The following is a 19,521-nucleotide window of genomic DNA, read 5'->3' as shown; positions in this document are numbered from 1 at the left end:
GCTAGTGTCATGCTGGAGCCAGATGCAGTGAACAAAGAGGCAGAGACAGATAGGCTGCTTTATCACTTTATCATTTCAGCAAGTGCTGAACGGGGAACCATTCCTGGGAGGCTCTGAGCAGTGATATCTTCAGGGAGGCAGTCATGGGCACCCTAAGAATCTGTGTCAGGAGTGGGGTCGAGGCTGGGCTTGTCTCCGAGTTGGCATCCACCTTGCAGCTCTGCTATGACCTCCTCCATCAGGTCCATCCTGGGGAGTAGTGGGATAGGGGTGGAGCCAAGGTTACCCCGGGGGTGAGGAAGGGGTCCGGGGTCCCCCAGCAGGGCCCATTTCTCACTTCTGCAGGCTGGAGAAGAGCTCTCCTTTGATCAGCTCAGGACTGGGCACCTGCAGGGGAAAAAGGCTGGAGCTGCCACCCAGTGGCCATAGAGGGTGCCCGGGAAGGTGGCATGGGGCAGGGGATAGGCTCAGGGTCCTCTGCTTCACCTGCCCTCATGGCCTTCCCTGCCAGCAGCCTCCAGGGTGTGGGAGGCCTCCTTGTGGGTCAGCAGGCAGGGGCTAGGCTCACATGGCAGAGGGGCCCCGCAGGGCAGCCCTGTGTGTGTGATGCCACAGCCCCTGCAGGGCTTGAATCGTGACTGAGAACTTCCTCTCAAACTCCTCCAAAGAGCCCTGGGTCCCTAGAAGGGAGGCTGAGTCCTGATGGCTGGAGCACAGGACAGGGCCCTGGGTGAAATAGAGTTGGTCAGGGGGGCACAGGTGAGTGACAGGAAAGTTGGGGTGTCCTGTGAGTCCCTGGTCAAAGGGGAGGCAGCCAGGGATACTGGGGTTGGTGACACCTGGGGTGAGGGGTAAAAGATTAACAAATGAATGGTTGCACAGGGCCCCGCGGGTATCCATACTGTTGAGCTGGGCTCCAGGCAGCGGTGCAGGCTGACCCTGGCTGCGGGGCTGAAGCCTGGGTAGAGGCTGGGGCTGGGGCTCAGGCTGCCTAGAGTCAAGCTGCTGCCTGAGTCCCAGGCTGTGCCCCTCTGGACTCTGCTGTGGCCTGGGGTCTCAGGAGTCTCCGGGGCCTGCAAAGAGCCATGGCAGAGAGCTGGCAGGGCCTGCCCAGGTGCCCCACAGCTCCCTTGGTCCTCCATGTCCCTGCTCTGGCTCCTACCTGGCATGGGGAGGGGCGTAGGGGCATCACAGGGGGCACAGGCCTGGGTATATTCCTGGCTCTGGGAGCCACCTCACAGTACAGTGTCTCTGGGGGGACAGACCAGCTGGTTGGAATGGGGAGAGCAGAGCTGAGCTCACCACCTGCTCCCACCCACTCCCTGCCCTCTCACCTGGTGGGGAACCCTGGGATGAAAGGTACCGTGTGGGCCAATGCTTCCGGGAGCTCACCTCAGGAGTGGAGTCCTGGGGAAGGAGGCGGAGTATGGGACGTGGGTCCTGCCTAAGGCTCCATGGCTACCACCCACCCTGCCAACCTGCCCTGTACCTGGGCCATGGCCTCCCGCAGCAGGTATCGAGTACTCTGCAGGCTGCCCCAGCGGTCAGCGGGCCCTAGGCCCAGCCCAGCCTGAACCAGGGCCTGGTAGGGGGCTGGTACCAGGGGATCCAGGGCCGGGCTCTCACCTGCCTCCAATTTAGCCTTCACTTCAGGCCCCTTTCTCCCAGCCCAGGGCAGCTCTCCTGTGAGGAAGCATGACTGGGGGACCGAAACAGTACAGGTACCTCCGTGGGGCGGGGTGTATGATCACTCACTGACCAGTGAAGACCTCCTGGGCCAGGATGCAGAAGCTGTAGAGATCTGAGGTGGCGGCAGGCACGTCGCCGCAGATGAGCTCAAGTGGCAGCCATGGGTACAGTTCAGGAGGCGGGGGTAGCCCTGGGCCTGGGCCTCCCCGGGGGTAGCCCTGCTGTGGCCTGCGGAGGCCAAGGGGCCTGGTGAGCCTGTGGCCACGGGACAGGGACACAGGGGCGGGCAGATGAGGCAGGCACTCACCTGGGCGGCAGCCAGCATCGGTGCAGTGGGCGCCCGTGCTCCAGGCTGCCCACCTTGGCCAGGCCTGGCCGTACCAGCTGCACGGCATGAGAGCTAAGGCCGCCGTGAGCACGCCAGCGGGCCTGCAGGAACAGCAGGGCCTCCAGCACCTGCAGCAGCAGGTGGCCGGGCGGCAGGCCTGGCACAGTGCGGGGCCCTCCCTGACTCGGTCCCCGTGGGTGCAGCACCACGTGCAGGGAGCCCAGCCACACGGGTTCGAAGAGGAGGCACAGCCCTGACAGGTCCGCCGAGGGGCTCAGTGCCATCAGCAGCAACATGTTGGGGTGGTGCAGGGTGCTGGGTGGGAGGAGATCAGGCCACTCACAAGGAGGCCCCAACCTGCATGGTGGGGGCTGCCCCTGGGCACAGCTCACCGCGTGCCAGGGGTTGACGATCTGCACCAGCCACCAGACAGAGGAGACACTGAGACCTGGCTCGCAGGGCCGGCACCCACTTCACACCCCACCTGTGGTACCCTCCCTACATCCGGCCTGTAACACACTGCACGCGGAACGGGGAGCCACTTTACGGTCAGGGGGAGGGGTGGTCACTCCGGTAGGAGGGGTCCGTGCCAAGCGCTGGCCTGGAGGTGAAGACTATAACGGTGGCGGCTGTCACGTTCCTGGCCTTCTGTTTGTGAAACACTTGAGTAGGACAGGCAGGCAGGAGACTGGTCTGTGAGACAGGGCTAGCCTGAGGGCAAGGCTGGGGGTGGGGGTGGGGGTACCTGCAGTGTTGAAGGTCGGCCAACAGCACATCAGGCTGAGTTCCCAGTACCTTCAGCCGCCGAGCTGTCACAGGGTGGCCCCTCCACAGAAGGCTAGAGAATGAGGAGGTGGTAAGAGTGCAGGTCTGAGACAAGGGGGCTTTCCTGGTGAGGTTAGGAGGAGAGCTGGATACCTCCCAGAGCTCTGCCGGACAGTTAGGCAGGGGCCTGGGGGGGCTAGCTCTCACTTGGCCATGAGGGTGCGGGAGCTGCTCTCGTAGGTGCGGTCGGGCTCGCCCTGGGCTGGCAGCAGCTCCTTGGGGTCCGCGAGGGGTATGCCCGTCAGCAGCCCCAGTGGCCACAGGCTGCTCAGCTGGGGATGGGGAGTGAGACTATGAGGCAAGAAATGGACAGGGGTGGCCCCTGCTCCCCCAACCTCTCCCGCTTACCTGGCCAAACCCCAAGGCTGGGATTTGGGGGGGTCTTCTGGTCTGCTCCTGCCTCGGCGCCCTGGGGCAAAGGGAAGTACAGGGGTGAGTCCAGGGTAGCTGGGAGCGGCAGGCGAGTGGGTTTCACGCGTGGATAGTTACCCGTCCGCACGCAGCAGCCGCGGCAACCACAGGGAGCCACACAGGTGGTGTACAGAGCTGGCCTGCAGCTGGCCCAGGGACGCACTGGCTGCCAACGCACCGCCATGCACCAGTGCTGCTACGCGGGCTCGGCATAGCTCTAGCAGCTCCAGCACCTGGATGGGGGCGGGGTGCGCTGGAGCAGATCGGGGTGCTGACTCTATACGCCCCCACCCTACCTGGGCCGCCGCTCACCTCCCGGCTCTGCCTGGCGCCACCCTGCTCTGCCCAGTCCCGAGGCGTGCGACCCTGCTGGTCATGTAGACGCAGGTCACCCCCTGCCCGCAACAGGTGCAGCACCACCGGGCGGCGGCCCGAGAAGGCACCTGCGTGCACAGGCGTGCTGCCATCGAGGCAGCGGCTGCAGCAGAACAATGAGGACAGAAATGGATTAGGAAAAGGGTGTAACAGGGACAAGAGGTGGCAGGATGGGATCACTGAGGGATGAAAGGAACGTGGCAGGTGGATATCAGAACAGGAGGGGTCACTTGGGGGACACGGTGGGGTCTTTGAGAGGTGAGAGTATCACCGTGAGCATGGGAGATACCAGGAGAATGGGAATAGTCACTGGAGGACAAGAAGGGGTTAATTCAGAGAACAAGGGGGAGGTCACTGGGGATAGGAGGGTGTCCTGAGGGAGAGAGGTGTCTTCGGAAGAAAGCCCTGGCTCCCAGGACCTCTGGGACTGTGACTCAGAGACCTGGGAGCGTGGGGGCACCGCCATCCGTCCACTCACTGGTTAGGGTTGGCGCCGAAGGTCAGCAGGAGCTGCACGGCAGAGCTGTGGCCCAGCAGCGCCGAAAGGAAGAGCCCCGTCTGCCCAGCAGAGTTCTCACCATCGACCTGGACAACTGAGGGGCAGCGAGGCTCAGGACTGTCCCTGCCCTCTACTCCAGAGGCAGAGGTCCTGAGGGCTGCTAGGCAACACCTTTGCCAATTTCCAGTCCCCACAGTCCCTCCTTGACTGGGTGACCCTTGACTCCAGGTTCTATCTGTACGTCCTGGAACCCCCCACCCTCCAGCCCCTGGGGACTCTGCCTCAGAGTTCGCCTCGACACAGTACTCACCACTAGTAAGTGCACAGAGCTGCAACAAGGGGTGACGTCTACCTGCCACGCTGACACCCATCTGCTGTCCCAGAAGTGGTAAAATCACACAAAAGTACCCGGGGGCCAGGGGGAAGTGGACTTCTCAGGGACTCCGGCTCACAGGAGTAAGCACTGTCCACGGCAGGCAGCCTCTACCCAGCTTTAATTCAGTGTATGGATACACATCCCATGTGGCCAGCATCCAGTTCTTCAAGAAAAGCAAACTCTTTGGATTTTACCAGGAAATCTCTCAAGTTTATTTTTGAATATTGCTCCTAAGAGCTGAATCCAAGTAGCAGTCTCCTCTGAGCCTCCGCGCCTATGCCAAGCCCTTCCCCCCCCCCATCATCCTGCTCAGATCCCCCTGCTAACCCCTCCTCTCCCCACCCATCATCATTGCTGTGGCTGCTGCATGCGGACAGGTAACTAACCGCACATGAAGCCCATTCACCCACTGCTCCCAGCTACCCTGGACTCACCCGTCTCCCTCTAGGCCCTAGCCCCTATCCCTACTGAGGGAAAATGCGTGGTGTCTTTGTCCCTGCACTCCTATGTCCTTGGCAGATATGACTAAAATCAATCATGCACTTGGTCCAAACCAGCTTGGTCTCTGTCACAAAATCCCTCCAGATGTGGTCCTTTAGGAACATCCGAATATCACATTCACTGCATCCACAATGGCATCCTAACTGGGTTTCTGCATTTGTCTTGCCCTGCAGAAGGATCTTCTTAAAACAGACCTCATTGCATGATATAATCATTACAGTGGTAATCATTTCATTCCATGTATAGGTAATCTTATACACGATGATCCAAAAACAAAAAAAGAGAAAAAGAGGGCAAGGCTCCCTTTATGAAGCTAGTAAGACCTTAATTCCAAAACCAGATGAACTTCCAGAACCAAAAATGAAAGTATATTTCGATTCCATTTATGATCATAGATGCAACCCCCCTAAATAAAGTAAAAGGGATTACCCAATAGATTCCCAAAAATCAAGGATGATTCAACATAACAAAATCAACGTAGGAAAAGACATTCCGTGGATTAAAGAACAAAAATCACATTTGACTCAGTAGATACAGAAAAAGCACCTGATAAAATTCAATGCCTACTTATGACTGGGGGTGAGGGGAATATCTCAAAAACTAAGAATAGATGGGAACTTCCTCACTTCATAAAAATTATAAACCAAAACCCAAGAGTAAGCACGATACTTAATGCAGAAATACAGATTAATTCCCTTTGATGTCAAGAAGGAAAGAGCTATCCACCCACGACAAAGTTCAGGGGTTCTGGCCAACACCTCACATGAGAAAAAAAAAGAATTCGAGTTTAAAGGGCTGGGCCAAACTGTCACCATCCTCAGGTAACAAAAAATGTAAAAGAACCAAAAGTTACAACGATTACTTAAGCTCAGAAAGTAGTAGCCAGATACACAATCGACTTACAAACATCAATGAAAAAATGGAAATTGTAAATTAGGCCTTCATTTCCTGCTTACAACTCCAATGCTTTCCCATCACACACAGAACAAAATCTAACAAAATTCACACACTACTTTTGAGGCCCTTTCCTGTCTGCACCCGCAGCCTCTTAGCTTCAGCCCTCTCTCTGAGCCCCCTCGCTCCAAGGCTACTTACACATACCCAGTCTGTTTGGACTTCAGGGCCTTTGCAATGGCTATTCCACCCTTCTGAAGTGCCCTTCCCCAGGTTTTTGCATAACCAACTTTTATTTATTTATTTATTTATTTATTTATTTATTTATTTATTTAAATTTTTTTTTTTTAACGTTTATTTATTTTTGAGACAGAGAGAGACAGAGCATGAACGGGGGAGGGGCAGAGAGAGAGGGAGACACAGAATCGGAAACAGGCTCCAGGCTCCGAGCCATCGGCCCAGAGCCTGACGCGGGGCTCGAACTCACGGACCGCGAGATCGTGACCTGAGCTGAAGTCGGACGCTTAACCGACTGAGCCACCCAGGCGCCCCAAGCATGACCAACTTTTATAATGTGGGACAAGTATCACCCCATCCAAAAAGCCATCCTTTTCAATGTATCTACTTCATCTTCACCATTCTCTTAAATTCTCTTAATAGATTCCATTTGAAATGACCCAGAAAGTTAGCTTCACCCCTAAATCCCCATCATGGACAACAGGTGCCCACTACACAGCCGTTGACTGGCCAGCTAAAGTCACACCTTCTGTACTGCCTCCTGATCTTGCCCCACAGGCAACTGCAAGCAGCCAGACCCTCACCTCTGCGCAGGAGCCGCGTGAGGCCCCAGCCTGGGCCCCCAGCTACAGCCAGGCGATGCAGTTGTCCCACCTGGGCTTCTGGATCCCCAACAGAGCCCAGCTCCACGGGGAATCGAGAGCGCGGGGAGGGCATCTGTGGGCTCCGGACTCAGTCAGCTCCTGGGTGGGGATCACCTAGGGGGTCTCATGAGGGCAGGAGAAAGTGAAGACAGGACCTCTGGGGGCAATAAAAACAGAGCCGGCTGGGAGTCCTGGAGGGCAGTGTGAGAAAGGCAGGGGAGTCAGGAGGGGTCTGATTTGTTGTCAGGCGTTTGAAGGAGCAAAGGGGTGGGCTCTGGGAGCTACAACCAGCAGGTCTGGGGTCTAAGGGAGTCTGAGGGCTGGGCACTCCATCTCAGGGAGGTGTAAGGACCTCCAGGGATAGGATCTGAGCGTAGGAAAGGAGTCTAGGGGGTTAGGAAAAGGGTCTGGAGGAAGAGGGGCCCGAGGGTTGGGACCTGAGAAGGGGCAGGGTCTCCAGGCTATGCAAGGGGATCGAAGGGAGGAAGACAGTCTGAGGGCAGGGTCTGCGGGCTGGGAGAAGGTCTGAGGTCCGGGGATGCGGACTGAGGTTCAGGGAAACCTCTGGGTGCTGGGTTGGGATCTCCGCGCTGGGGGAAGGGACTGAGGAAGAAGGGGATCTGAGGCCTGTGCCTGTGGGCTGGGAGCCAGAGTCTGATAAAGGGTAGGGTCTGCGGGCCACCAAGGATGGGAACGAGGGAGAGGGCGGCCTGGGGGCGGGTCTGGCCAAGAGCTGAGGGCCCAGTAAGCTCTAGGAAGGTTTGGGGGCCTAGGGCCCAGCCCAGGGGTCTTGGCACCTACCGTTGGGCTCACACAGCAAGCACTACGTGACTGCCACGTGACCCAGGCACACTAGCTCTGGCGGGCCGCGGAGCAGGAAGCAGCGGCGCATGCGCATCAGTGCCCACTCCCGCCACGTTTGCGCTTGCGCAGTAGCCCCCACCCCTGAGAGGCGCCCCTCCAGCCCTGAAGTGACGCGAGAAAAGAAAAAGCGATGTCCACCCCAGAGCTGTGGGCTGTGCCCTACGTTACCACCTGATTACGCCTGCCCCAGGACTTGTTGGAGGTGGTGGGCCTTTCCTCATCCCTGTCCTTGGCTGTCTTCTTCCCACGCTTCTCACCATCCCCGTGGGCTGTTTCCTCCCTTTCCTTGCCCCAGCCTCATCTCTTTGCCCCAAACCTGGGGCCCGCAGTGTCCTGGACACCTCCCCCTGGGAATCCCCTGGGACCCTCACATCCACTGGGTCCCACGCTTGCCGTAATATCTCCCCCAAACTGCATTTCTTCCCCAATCCCCATCTCAGGGTCCCCCCTCTTCAAGCCAGAGCCTTGGGCCCCTCCCTGCAATGTCTCCCTCCCATCCAGTCTGTCTGCTGAGGGCCTATCCACTCAGCCTCCTGAGTGTCCTTTCCATCAGCCAGCCCCCTCCTCAGTTTGTTACAGCCCTGCCACGCTCCAGCTGCCTGCAGGGATTTCTTACCCCAGCTTCCTTCCGGCTCCCAGCCTGTCGCCCCACTATGGTACACCCTCTCCATGGCACCAGGGAAATCTTATTAAGCCAGGCCTAACTCTGTCCCTCCCTTACCTGAAACTGTCCCGACTCCCCAGGGCATCCTGACGCCCCTGGGACAGAGTCCAAGCCCTGAAGTCTGGCATCAAAGATGGCATCATCTGGCCTGCCTACCCTTCCATCCCTGTCTCCCCACTCCCCCGTCTGTTCCACACTTTTCTGTCTATGCATATGCCCTTGCTTTTGAATGCTCTGCTCAGCATTCACTTGGTTAGTCTTGGAAGCCCTCTTGATCCACCAGGCTGTCATTGTGTGAAGACGGATCTGTCTACCACTACTGACCAAGCTCTGCGAGGCAGGGCCTGCAGAGTTGTCTTCGGCACTGTTGTGTCCTCAGCCTTGTTCACCTCAAAGTGTAGCTCAGAAGGAGCCTCAGTAAATGCTTACCAAGTGAATGGGTGGTTTGCCTCTTCCCTCTGTCCCTCCCGGCCTCTTGATGCAGTACCTCAAAGTCTACTCTTTATCTGGACATCCACTGGAGTTAAGAAAGCACCCACATCAGTTACTTGACTGATCCCAGGCCCATTGCAGGATAGGCTGCCTTGGGGTTAGGGAGAGGCATCATAAGTCTTTGATCAATGCCCTTGCTGTGCTCCAGGGTCAACTAAAGGTCTCCCTAGCATGGGCTGACTGAGGTTGAGATTAGTCCTTCCCCAAGGAGGCGGCTTCAGTGCAGGACAGCGGCCTGGGCAATAGCTCTCAGGATCTTTATTAACCACAGGACCCCTGAGGGTGCTAATGGGGAACCCTCAGGCCCCGCCCCAGCAGCCTCCTCCGAAGTTCTTGGCTGAGCAGCTTCTGTTCCCTGCGGGCACCATGCAGCACACTCCGGTTCTCCTGGGCCCTCCGGATCAGGTAGGGGATCACCTCCTCCAGGGAACCATAAGGGATGGACTTATACACGGCATAGCCGGCCTGCCCTGTGGGGAGAGTGTTGGCAGGGTATGAACACCTGTTTGGGGTGAGGCCCCATCTGGAACAGAGACTTTCATTTCGGAGAACATGGCAGACTAGGTGAGTTGGATAAAATCTCCCACTTAGAAAACTAGAAATCCTGCAGTAAACGTTTAGAAAATCTTCTTAAAGTTATAAAAATACTGCCAAAAGAGTAAGGAGCTTACTAATCCAAAATTAAGAGAAAGTGAGCACGCGGAGGAAAGGGATGCACAGGAAGTCCTTCCACCCTGAAGGCAAAAGTGAGCTGCTATTTGATGACTTTGCAGAGTTGAGGGGTGCAGAGATCGAGGCCCAGAGCCTGACCAGGGTGAGAGTTGTAATGGGGAACTCCCCCAAGTTAAGCTGCACCCTCCATGTAAGAGCTAACCAGAAGTCAACCCTCCCACCTTCCCCCACTCACAGGGAATGATGGCCTTGACCAAAGTGGAGCACAGAAGAAAACAGAAACCCATCTCTGAGAGACTGAGGCCTTGGATCAGCCCTCTCACATATTTGTAGCTCAAAGTTGCATCACTGAGATGCCTCAAGAAACCTCAAGCTCTGAATTTAGGGTAAAGTGGTTTTGTACCCCTTAGTGCCTGCAGAAGAAAACATAAATCTTCTGGTCTCAGACCCAGGGGAACAACACAGGAAAGATAAAGCACACAGGAAATAAGACACCATGTTCAAGAACCAACAAAACCAACAGACAGCGGGCTCAGAGACAAGCAGGCAGGGCCTTCAGATAATGGGAACAACAGATGTATCCGGAAGGGTCTGGATGGGAGGCTGGCCAGGCATTGGTTGGGAATGCGAGAAGGGATGTGGCTGGGAGGGAATGAGGCCTAGGACTGGGTGAGGCATGGTGGTCGGGTATGGGGAGAAGGGGCCATTCACATACCTAATGCCAAGGAGACGTGGTCACACATCCCAAGAAGTTGTCCAAAACAGACGGGCCCATCCAAAGGAATGCCCAGCTCCCACATGCTACAAACAAGGCCACATCGTCAAGTCAGACAGTGGCTGGATTCAGAGCTGAAAGCAGCCATTATGCAGTCATATGGTTGTTTCAGTTACTAAAATTTTGAAGTACTTCCAAACCCAATGATAGATAACCACTGCTCTCAAGCCCCTGGAAAGCTCTCCAGTGAGTCCCACCTCCTTCCCTGGGACCCTCAGACCTCTCTATGCCCCAGCAAATAAGGAGCAATGTCTTGTTTAGTCTGAATAGCCTCCCCAGAACCCCTGTGGACCTACTGGCCCCTCACCGTTCCTCCCCCTATTCCACGTCCACCACCCACCCCTCTGCCCACCCTGGCATGTGAGCAAGGGAGAGGAAGGAAGGGGGCCTTCTTGTGGGTACCTATTTCCATTCTTCTACATACCGCTTGGTTGCCTGGCGAACAGATTCCTCATTGTGGGAAGCCACCATGAGGTGGCACATGGGGCCACGGTGGGACACATGGGTCAGCATCAGCTCCAGACAGCGGCTATAGCTGAAGGGAGATGATCTCTTCAGCTTATGGCACCCGCTGATTAAGGGTCAGTCTCCAGGGACTAAGGGCTCCTGTCCCTGGGAGGTGGGGTGCCTAAGGGCAAGTACTCTGGAGTCAGAAAGTCCCTCCATTCCACCTGCACCAGGTGCAAGGGTTAGCCCTTCTCTGAGCCTTTTTCCTCTCCTGTAACAATTCAAGTTCACCTAACAGTGCTGCTGAGGATGGAGTAAGATGAGGGTGTCAAAGCCCCTGGCACAATGGCAGTCTCACAGCAAAGGGCCACATCACGTGCACAAGATGAAATTTACCTAAGGTCATTCACTGCAGCATTATCTACAGAACACGAGTAGCAATAACCCAACTGTCTGTAAGTGGAGACTGGCGGAAACGAACGGTGGCACACAATGGAGAGTGGAGGGCCAGGCAGCCGTGAGAAGGGATGAGGACCCTCTTGGGCACTGAAAGGTAAGATGACTGGCAAATGCTTTCCCAGCTTGCTGCAGGCCAAGCGCTACCCTAAGGACTTCATGTACTAGGCTAGTTGAGTTGGACAGACTGCCAGATCTGTCCTCTGACCTCCTCTGCCCCCTACCCAGGAAACTGACGTTTATGGCCTGTATCACCCATGGTGTAATGGGCAGGAGATCAGAAGGTGGGAGGAGAGAGAGCTTGGGGTAGTTCACCCCTCAGCCCCCTCCCTGGCTCACCCTGTCTGCTCTGTGGGTGGCCACATCTCCTCTAGGGTGGCCCCTCTTCCTCAGCTACGGCACAAGGGCCCTAAGAGCCTCATGCTGTTGTAGGTTCCGGGCTTCCTCAATATTCCTATTCTCTATAAAGAGAGTGCATTTTACTACGTTTCTTTGTAGTTAAAGCCCTTTGCTTGGAATTCCGTTTCCTCTGGGGTCCTGCCTGACACACATACATTCACTCTTCTGACTCTCAGGTCAGCTCCATGAGGTAGACGTTCTGGTTATTTCCATTTTACAGAGGGGAAGACTGAAGCTTGCCCCCAGGTCACACAGCTAGAAGTGGCTGGGCTGGGATTTCAATCCAGGCTGTCTGATGCTTCAGGGCCTGCGTTTATTATCACTAGACTGTTCTTCCTTTAAAATAGGCAGTTGAGGGGCGCCTGGGTGGCGCAGTCGGTTAAGCGTCCGACTTCAGCCAGGTCACGATCTCGCGGTCCGTGAGTTCGAGCCCCGCGTCAGGCTCTGGGCTGATGGCTCGGAGCCTGGAGCCTGTTTCCAATTCTGTGTCTCCCTCTCTCTCTGCCCCTCCCCCGTTCATGCTCTGTCTCTCTCTGTCCCAAAATAAATAAAAAATGTTGAAAAAAAAAAAATTTAAAAAAAAAAAAATAAAATAGGCAGTTGAGTGGAAAAACAGGGAGCGGTGTGCAGGCATGATACCTTTCGTACACTGACACACAAAACCTTTGTGTTTGCCTATTTATGCATAAAGGAACTTAGGAGATAAACATCTCCAAAATGAGATGGGGATTTGGGTGGAAGTGAGGTATGTCTGTATTCATTTTTGAATCATTGTGATTTTTAATCACACAAATTTATTATGTATTCAGAATGTATAATGTGTGAATGTAAAAAGGTGCAGCAGCTTTGGAAAACCATCTGGCAGTTCCTCACAAAGTTAAACAGGGAGTTACTGTATAACCCAGTGATTCCACTCCTAGAGGATTGAGCTTTCAAGCGAATTGGAAGTGCATATTTGCACAAAAATGTGCTCAGGAATGTTCATAGCAGCACTAGTCACAATGGCCCAAAGTGGAAGCGATCCAAATGTCTGTCAGCTGATGAGTGGCCAAACAAAATGTGGTACGTCCATACAGTGGAATATCATTCGGACGTATGAGGGAATGAAGTACTGATGCATCCAACAACATGGTTGAACCCTGAAAACATTATGCTAAGTGAAAGGGGCCAGGCACGAAAGGCCATACATTCTATGACTCCGTTGATAGGGAATGTCCAGAATATGCAAATCCACAGAGACAGAAAGATTAGAGGAATGGGGAGTGACTGCTGCTAATGGATGCAGGGTTTCTTTTGGGGGGTGATGAAATGTTCTGGAATTAGTGGCGATGGTTGCACAACCTTGTGAATATACTAAAATGCACTGAATTGTATACTTTAAAGCGGTGAATTTTATGGTATATGAATTATATCTTAGTAAAAAGAAATAATAATGGTGCCAGTGATTAAGCCTGTGGGACACAACTGTATGTAGGAGCCCTCATGGGCCTTGGAGGCAAGCCTCAGTTCCAGCCATGGCTTGACCACTTGCCTTGTAAACTTGGCTCAGTCCCTGCGTCTTTAGAAACCTCTTCTGGATCCAATGTGAAATGGAGGTAGACTTTGTAAGCTTTACACAGACAGGGCTTGGGGACCACCTTGATTGATACTGGGACCAGGGTCCAGCACAGGTCCTGATCGAAATTAGGTGATCAGAAAGTATGTGGTAAAGGAACAATTTCCTCCTTCCTAGGGTCCTGGGATGGGGGCCCAAGGAGCTCACCCATATTTTGCTCCCCGCACACTATGATTTGAGGTGAGTAAGAATGCAGGTTGTAGGGCCAGCCTGCTGGGTTCGAAACATGGCCCTGCCACTTACGAGCTATGTGACCTTGGGTAAGTGATTCCATCTCTCCGTGCCTGGGTTCCTCCCTCTGAAGTGGGGGGTAATAATAATAGTACCTACTTCTTGGGGTTGTTTATTTATGTTTTGAACAGACCTGTACAGAAGCTACCATGTAGAAGGCATGATTCTAAGCACTGGGTGTTCAGCGATGAACAAAACAGAAACCCCTGCCCTCCCAAGCCCGCACTCTAGAGAGGGGGGAGACAGACAATGTGCAATTGAATACGAAAGTGTATAGAACCTCAGATGCCAGTAAGTAAGGGCTAAAGAGAAAAATAAATTCAGGAAGAGAGTAGGCGTGGGCGTTCTAGTTTTTGATAGGGAGGGCAGGGAAGGTCCCCTGAGAAGGTACCAATAAGTAAAGACGTAAGGAGGTGAGGGATTGAGCCATGCAGCTGTGTGGAGGGAGAACATTCTAGGCAGTGGGAACAGGAAGTGCAAAGGCCCTGTGGATCATCGAGGAGGCCAGTGTGGCTGGAGTGCAGTGAGTGAGGAGCAGAGTGGGAGGAAGAGAAGTCAGAGAGGTGACAAGCTCAGATCATGAGGGAGCTGTGGGCTGCTTTAAGGATTTGGGATTTGTTGAGGTGCAGTGGGAGCCACGGAAGGGTTTTGAACTGAAGAGGGACAGGATTTGACTTCAATATTAATAGAGTCCCTCTGGTTGCCGGTAAGGAATAGACTGGGGAGGGGGAGGGACAAAGGAGGATGCAGGGAGCCCGAAGAGGAGGCTGCTGTTCAGGGTGGGAAGGGACGATGTCCTAAACCGGGGAGAGGAAGTAATACATGGACATACACAGGAAGCTCAGCATCATGTAGTGCGCTCTGATGAGAGGTTAGAGGTTATCATTTATCTCAGAGGCCTGTCTGGCCCAGTCCTACCTCCGATTGGTAGCCTCATAGTCAGGCTGAGTGGGGTCTTCTGTCCCTTGGTGCCGAGCCATCGCTCTCTCCTTGTCCAGATATGCCCCTCGTACCAACTTCACTCCGAAGGCCAAGCCAGCCCTGTCAGCGGCCTCGGCGGCCAGCCTCAGCCGCTCATGTGTGTCCTGGCGGAGGACCCCGGCAGCTTCGGGTCAGGACACCGGGACCCCCACCCTCCGTCCCCCAGAGCGTGCCACACACCTGCAGATAGGCCTGGTAAGTGTTCCACACCCAGGGCCCGCCTTCGCCGGGGCTGTTCCAGCGCATGGCCAGGGCATCCACCAGCAGAGAGAGCGCAGGGTTCAGGAAGGTGTACTCAGCGTCCACCAGGAGCCTCACATGCTGGGCCCGGGCGTGCTGAGGGTGAGAGAGGCCGTGGTCAGGCGTCAGGGTGCCCAGGAGGTGTCGTGGGGCCAGGCCACAGAAGATGTTACCTGTACTACCCGGTGCAAGCGGCCCAGAGAGGCCTGGAGATGCCGGTTTTGCTCGGCGTTGAGGCAGGAGACCTGAAGGTCCTGGGGGAGCAGGAGGGGAGGCGAGAATGGCTCGGGTTACTGGATCCTTCCAGGGCCTATGTCTCCTCTCCCCCACCACCGAGAAGGGAAAACTGTTTAGAAATCGTTAGAAATATGAAAAGTAGCTGTATCACACAGATACTACTTATTGAGGGAAATAAAGTGGTCAAGAACCCAGGATCTGGGTTTGAATCCTGGTTCCACCACTTACTGTATGGCCTTGGATGAGTGGTATAACCTCTCTGGGCCTCATTTATTGTCTATTTTTTCAATGATTAGATGATAATGGCACCTACCTCATGGAGTTGCTGTGTGGAGTGTGCCTTGACAGAAGAATGGGACGGGCCCAGCGCATGATAAGCGCTCAATATATGTTGTCATTATAATAATAAGTGATTTCCGGGGTGTCTGCGTGGCTCAGTCGGTTAAGTATCCGACTCTTGATTTTGGCTCAGGTCATGATCTCAGAGTTGTGAGATCGAGCCCCTTGTCAGGTTGTAGGCTGAGCACAGAGCCTGCTTAAGATTCTCTCCCCCTCTCTGCCCCTCCACCGCTAGCACTGTCTCTCTCTAAAAAAAACTATGGGGCGCCTGGGTGGCTCAGTCAGTTAAGCATCCGACTTCAGCTCAGGTCACGATCTCGTCATTCATGGGTTCGAGCCCTGCATTGGGCTCTGTGCTGTCAGCTCGGAGCCTGGAGCCTGCTTTGGATTCTGTGTCTCTGTCTCTCTCTGCCCCTCCCCTGCTCTCACTCTGTGTCTCTCTCTCTCAAAAATAAATTAAAACATTACAATTTTTTAATAAAAAAGTAAACATTAAAATTGTTTAAACAATTTGTAATAAGTGACTTCATATACTAGCTTATTGATATAATCTTCACAACGATCCCAGTAGATAGTTATTCCAAGCTCCATTTTCCAGGGAGAAGACTGAAGGTTGGTGAGTGAGGTAACTAGGAATTAACACATAGAAAGTGCATAGAACAGTAGCTAGGTCATAGTAAGTGCCATTAAGTGTTGCCTTGTATTAGGTCTCTTAGGACCTCAGTATCCTCATCTAAGGCCAGAGCCTCACTGCAGCCCACAAGGCTCCACCCATCCGTCCCCTCTACTTTCCTCTCCTCAGCTCTCCGAGCTCACTGCCCTCCAGGCACACTCACCTCCCTGCTATTCTTGCAACACGCCTGGCACCTTCCTGCCTCAGGGCCTTTGCTCTGGCTGTTCCTTCTGTGGGAAACACTCTTCCCCTAGATGTCCACTTACCTCGCTCCCACCTCTCCTCCAGGTCTTTGTTTCAATGTCACCTTCTCAGAGAGGTTTTCCCTGGTTCAAATTTGCAGCTCCCGATCTGGGGCTTTCCTTTCTCCTTCCTCAGCCTTACTATTCCCTATGATGCCTACTGACACATGTTCCATATTGGCTTTGGTTTTAATTATTGAGTGCCTCTTGCCTCTCCCTGACCAGCAAGGACAGGGAGTTTGTCTTGGTCATCGTCCCCTCCACCCTCCACCCCTGGAGGAGCACAGCACCTGGTACATGGTAGGTGATCAATAAACATTCAGGGAATTAACACATCTGTAATGTGGAAATAATATTTGTCCCTAACTTACGATCTTGTTATGGAGATTCCAACGGTCAATGTGAGCCGCTGGTGACGCAAGGAGTCCAGGTGAGTTCAAAGAAATTGGGAAGTTAAAGAAGGAGGAACAGGTGGGACTTAGTTCTGTTATATCCAACAGAATCCACATGGAGAGGTAGGCCTAAGTCCGCTAGTGGAACTCCCCCAGAATTGGGCTGGGAGAACATGGCAAACCTCCCCCGGATCTTAGTGGAGAAAACTCTCCAGAAGGAGGGAAGAGATGGGGCACCTGCCCAGCCATCTTTTCCTCAATCGGAGGATTGAGGGCAGAGTCTCGGGGGAGTTCTGGGGTAAACTGGCAAAACTCACTTGTATGCGATGGCCACCCTCATCGAGGTCCTGCGTGGTGCCTGGTGCTATTTCACCTATCTCACCAAGAATTTAACTCCCTTAATCTTCACCTCCTTGAAGTAGGGACTATTATCATCCCCCATTTTACAGAGAGGGAAACTGAAGCACAGAGAGGCGAGACCGCTTGTCCAAAGCCACACGGCTTCCTCAAACCCTGAGTTCTTTTTTTTTAAGTTTATTTATTTATTTTGAGAGAGAAAGAGAGAGAGAGAGCAAGTTGGGGAGAGGCAGAGAGAAAGGGAGAGAGAGAATCCAAAGCAGGCTCCATACTAAGAGCACAGAGCCTGACTTGGGGCTCAATCTCACGAACTATGAAATAATGACCTGAGCTGAAATCAAGAGTTGGATGCTTAATTTGACAGGGCCACTCAGGCACCTTCAGACCCTGAGTTCTTAACCATCACTCTATATACCCACTCACAGGCAGGGTAAACATTTCCTTCAAACATATATGAGCCACTTAGGACAGTGTGTGGTGCATTGTGAGTGATCAGTAAGTTCTTCGCTAGTAATTTATTGCTTAAAAATCACCTGCTTCATTTATCCATCTATTTAACATCTATTTATCATATCTCGTCTAGGTGCCAGGGGCTGAGGATATGACGGTGAACAGGACAGTTGTGAATTGTACTGTGGAGACCAGGGAGGGTAGGGACTCAAATCTGAGACATGGGATGTAGGGTTGTCTCTGAGATGGGGACAGGAAGGGCAGCAGCCTTGGCGAGACACTCAAGCCAGGGTAGGACCTGCTAGGTGTGAGGGGTCTGGAGGATATCCAGGGGCTCAGGGAAAAAGCTAGGGCTGGAGATAAACGTGGGCCTCATTAGTACAGACTTCGGAAACTGAGGCTATAGGGTGGGTAAGAAGGCCCCATTGAAGGGATTAAGGAGTAAGGAGGAGGGAGCCAGGACCTAGCCCTGGGGAACCTCCATATTTAAGAGACAGGCAGAGAAGAGCCCAAAAGGATAGAGTATGAGCCAGCAGAGATGAAAAAGGAAAACCAGGTGTGATGCTCTTAGGGATGCCAAGGAAAGCAAGTGACCCAGGGAGGAGGAGGGCCCCTCTGTTCATCACGAAGCCAGATGCCAATGGCAGGGAGGGTAAAAATAGTGTATGCAAATAAAAAGAAAGGAATGGATGAATTAACCAAAACCCCACTGGCCTAATCACAACTCCCAGGCATTCAGCACATAGCATAGCTGAATTGATTGACCAAATACTGATTACTTCCTTCTAGTTGGTAAAGAGCCACTATCTCACTCCCTCCTCTGAGAACTCCCAGCCCCCAGGCCCCTCCCCAAGACCCCCAGATGACCCATATTCCATCTCTTCCGACCAGACCCCAGGGCTATAGCATACTTATCCTGATTATTCTAAGCCTGGGGAGTAGCAGCAGCTACACAGTTTGAATATCCCGCTTACAGGTGGTTGCTACATGCAAGTACAGAGAACTCCGCTCCCCCCACATTCCCCACCAACCATCCATTCTCCCCCAGCCTGAGGTCTTTACCTGCCCAGAGTCCATGGCTTCTGCCAGCCTCTCAGGACTCAGCTCCAAGGAAGCCCCTGGTCTTCTGATCCACGTGGTTAGCTCCTTCTGGAATAGGGTAGTGGGTGGAGTGGTGAGGAGGACCTGGTAGGCAGCCATACCCCCCTCCCCCATCCGGTCTGTCCCTTACACAGAGCCGAGTGCTGGTCAGCGCCGTCACCTTCAGCTGCATAAGGATGTTCCCAGTCGGGCCAGGGGTCTCCAGGAGGCCTCGTGACAGGTCCACACACCGAAGCATAGCACTGAGGTTCCCCTCATACCAGGCCTCACTGCCCAGCCAGCAGGCATTAGCTTCTGGAGCCCACCACCCCCCTTCCTGCCAACCTCCCAGGGCCTGGCCCCTACTCACCCAGTCTTGACAGCTGAGTCAGGCTCCTCCTCAGTGGGCACGGCCAGCAGGGGCCGGAGGCCCAGGGCCTGGAGCTGCCGGACGCAGCCCCTCACCTCCTCTGCTGTCTCACCAGCTACAAACTGCCCGTAGACAGACGCTCGGAGAAGTGCGCCCGAGAGCCGGGAGCCCAGGAGCCGCTGAGACCAGGCCTGGAGCTGGATTGACACAGAGCAAGGGCTCAGAATCCAGCCCTGGGGACCCCCCCCCCCAGGCCCGTCCCCAGGGTCACTGCTCACCGCCAGGCCATGTGTGACCAGAGGGGGCCAGGCACACAGCCGTAACACCAGCAAAGCCCGTGTCAGCTCTCCCGTGCCCTTGAGGTGAAAAGCCCCACCATCAAAGTTTAGGGCCTGCCAGCCTCCAGTGGAGGGCCCAGCCTGGGAACAGAGCGCACGACAGGTCCGGAGCATCATGAATCCCCAGCTGCTCCGACAGCAAGTAAAGAGGTCTCCCAAGTGCCCCTTGCCCGGCCAGGGACAGTGACTGATTAACCAGGCAGTAGCCAGGGAAAGGCAAATCTTTTAGGATCATAGGCTCCTTGGGGGGCAGTTAATTATTAACTGAGGGGGACAGAGTTCAAAATAACGGGACAAGAGAGGAAAGCCCCAATAATAGCCCCCAACCACCCTCAGCACAGCGGCTCACAATTCCTAGGTGCTCTCCATGCTAAGTGAAAGTGCGACTCCGGAGCCAGGACCCCTGGGTTCAAGGGAGTCTGGTGTTG

The 19,521-nt window shown here is 54.3% G+C and overlaps 2 protein-coding genes across 7 annotated transcripts; both read right to left on the bottom strand.

Moving 5' to 3' along the window:
• Positions 1–52: 52 nt before the first annotated feature.
• On the bottom strand, positions 53–7,692 carry LOC131499515 (inactive serine/threonine-protein kinase TEX14-like). Of its 5 annotated transcripts, XM_058707563.1 has the most exons (16): positions 7,581–7,692; positions 6,720–6,970; positions 4,107–4,221; positions 3,566–3,731; positions 3,332–3,486; positions 3,191–3,251; positions 2,990–3,114; positions 2,763–2,855; positions 1,997–2,332; positions 1,760–1,917; positions 1,490–1,683; positions 1,335–1,407; positions 1,163–1,251; positions 903–1,073; positions 338–387; positions 53–249 (listed from the first exon to the last, which is right to left on the bottom strand). In XM_058707563.1, the coding sequence occupies exons 2-16, from the start codon at positions 6,850–6,852 to the stop codon at positions 153–155; spliced, it is 2,016 nt and encodes a 671-aa protein (XP_058563546.1). In that variant the 5' UTR covers positions 6,853–6,970; positions 7,581–7,692; the 3' UTR covers positions 53–152. The 5 variants fall into 5 exon arrangements, with proteins under 5 accessions (XP_058563546.1, XP_058563547.1, XP_058563549.1 ...); XM_058707564.1 differs by lacking the exons at positions 338–387; positions 7,581–7,692 and having other exon boundaries at positions 6,720–7,574; XM_058707566.1 differs by lacking the exons at positions 903–1,073; positions 1,163–1,251; positions 7,581–7,692 and having other exon boundaries at positions 6,720–7,574.
• Positions 7,693–9,035: 1,343 nt separating this feature from the next.
• Positions 9,036–19,275, bottom strand: PRODH2 (proline dehydrogenase 2). 2 transcript variants are annotated; one of them, XM_058707456.1, is made up of 10 exons: positions 19,034–19,275; positions 18,756–18,952; positions 18,537–18,675; positions 18,368–18,454; positions 14,789–14,869; positions 14,556–14,711; positions 14,313–14,479; positions 10,671–10,781; positions 10,187–10,272; positions 9,036–9,269 (listed from the first exon to the last, which is right to left on the bottom strand). In XM_058707456.1, the coding sequence occupies exons 1-10, from the start codon at positions 19,208–19,210 to the stop codon at positions 9,085–9,087; spliced, it is 1,386 nt and encodes a 461-aa protein (XP_058563439.1). In that variant the 5' UTR covers positions 19,211–19,275; the 3' UTR covers positions 9,036–9,084. The 2 variants fall into 2 exon arrangements, with proteins under 2 accessions (XP_058563439.1, XP_058563440.1); XM_058707457.1 differs by having other exon boundaries at positions 19,132–19,248.
• Between the last annotated feature and the right edge of the window lie 246 nt (positions 19,276–19,521).

Source organism: Neofelis nebulosa, chromosome 17, assembly GCF_028018385.1.
Source record: "Neofelis nebulosa isolate mNeoNeb1 chromosome 17, mNeoNeb1.pri, whole genome shotgun sequence".
In the NCBI taxonomy this organism is placed as follows: Eukaryota; Metazoa; Chordata; class Mammalia; order Carnivora; family Felidae; genus Neofelis; species Neofelis nebulosa.
This window is presented reverse-complemented; position numbering and strand designations above follow the sequence as displayed.

What these genes read in the sequence shown, in the direction of transcription:
- LOC131499515 (XM_058707563.1), bottom strand. Translation starts at nt 6,852, where the DNA reads ATGCCCTCCCCGCGCTCTCGATTCCCCGTGGAGCTGGGCTCTGTTGGG. An exon ending in TTCGGCGCCAACCCTAACCA is followed by an intron (nt 3,732 to 4,106) that starts GTGAGTGGACGG and finishes GTTCTGCTGCAG; the next exon opens with CCGCTGCCTCGATGGCAGCA. An exon ending in GGCCCAGGAGGTCTTCACTG is followed by an intron (nt 1,684 to 1,759) that starts GTCAGTGAGTGA and finishes GCTTCCTCACAG; the next exon opens with GAGAGCTGCCCTGGGCTGGG.
- PRODH2 (XM_058707456.1), bottom strand. Translation starts at nt 19,210, where the DNA reads ATGATGCTCCGGACCTGTCGTGCGCTCTGTTCCCAGGCTGGGCCCTCC. An exon ending in GACTCAGCTGTCAAGACTGG is followed by an intron (nt 18,676 to 18,755) that starts GTGAGTAGGGGC and finishes CTGGCTGGGCAG; the next exon opens with TGAGGCCTGGTATGAGGGGA. An exon ending in TATGAGGCTACCAATCGGAG is followed by an intron (nt 10,782 to 14,312) that starts GTAGGACTGGGC and finishes ATCTCCCTTCAG; the next exon opens with CTATAGCCGCTGTCTGGAGC.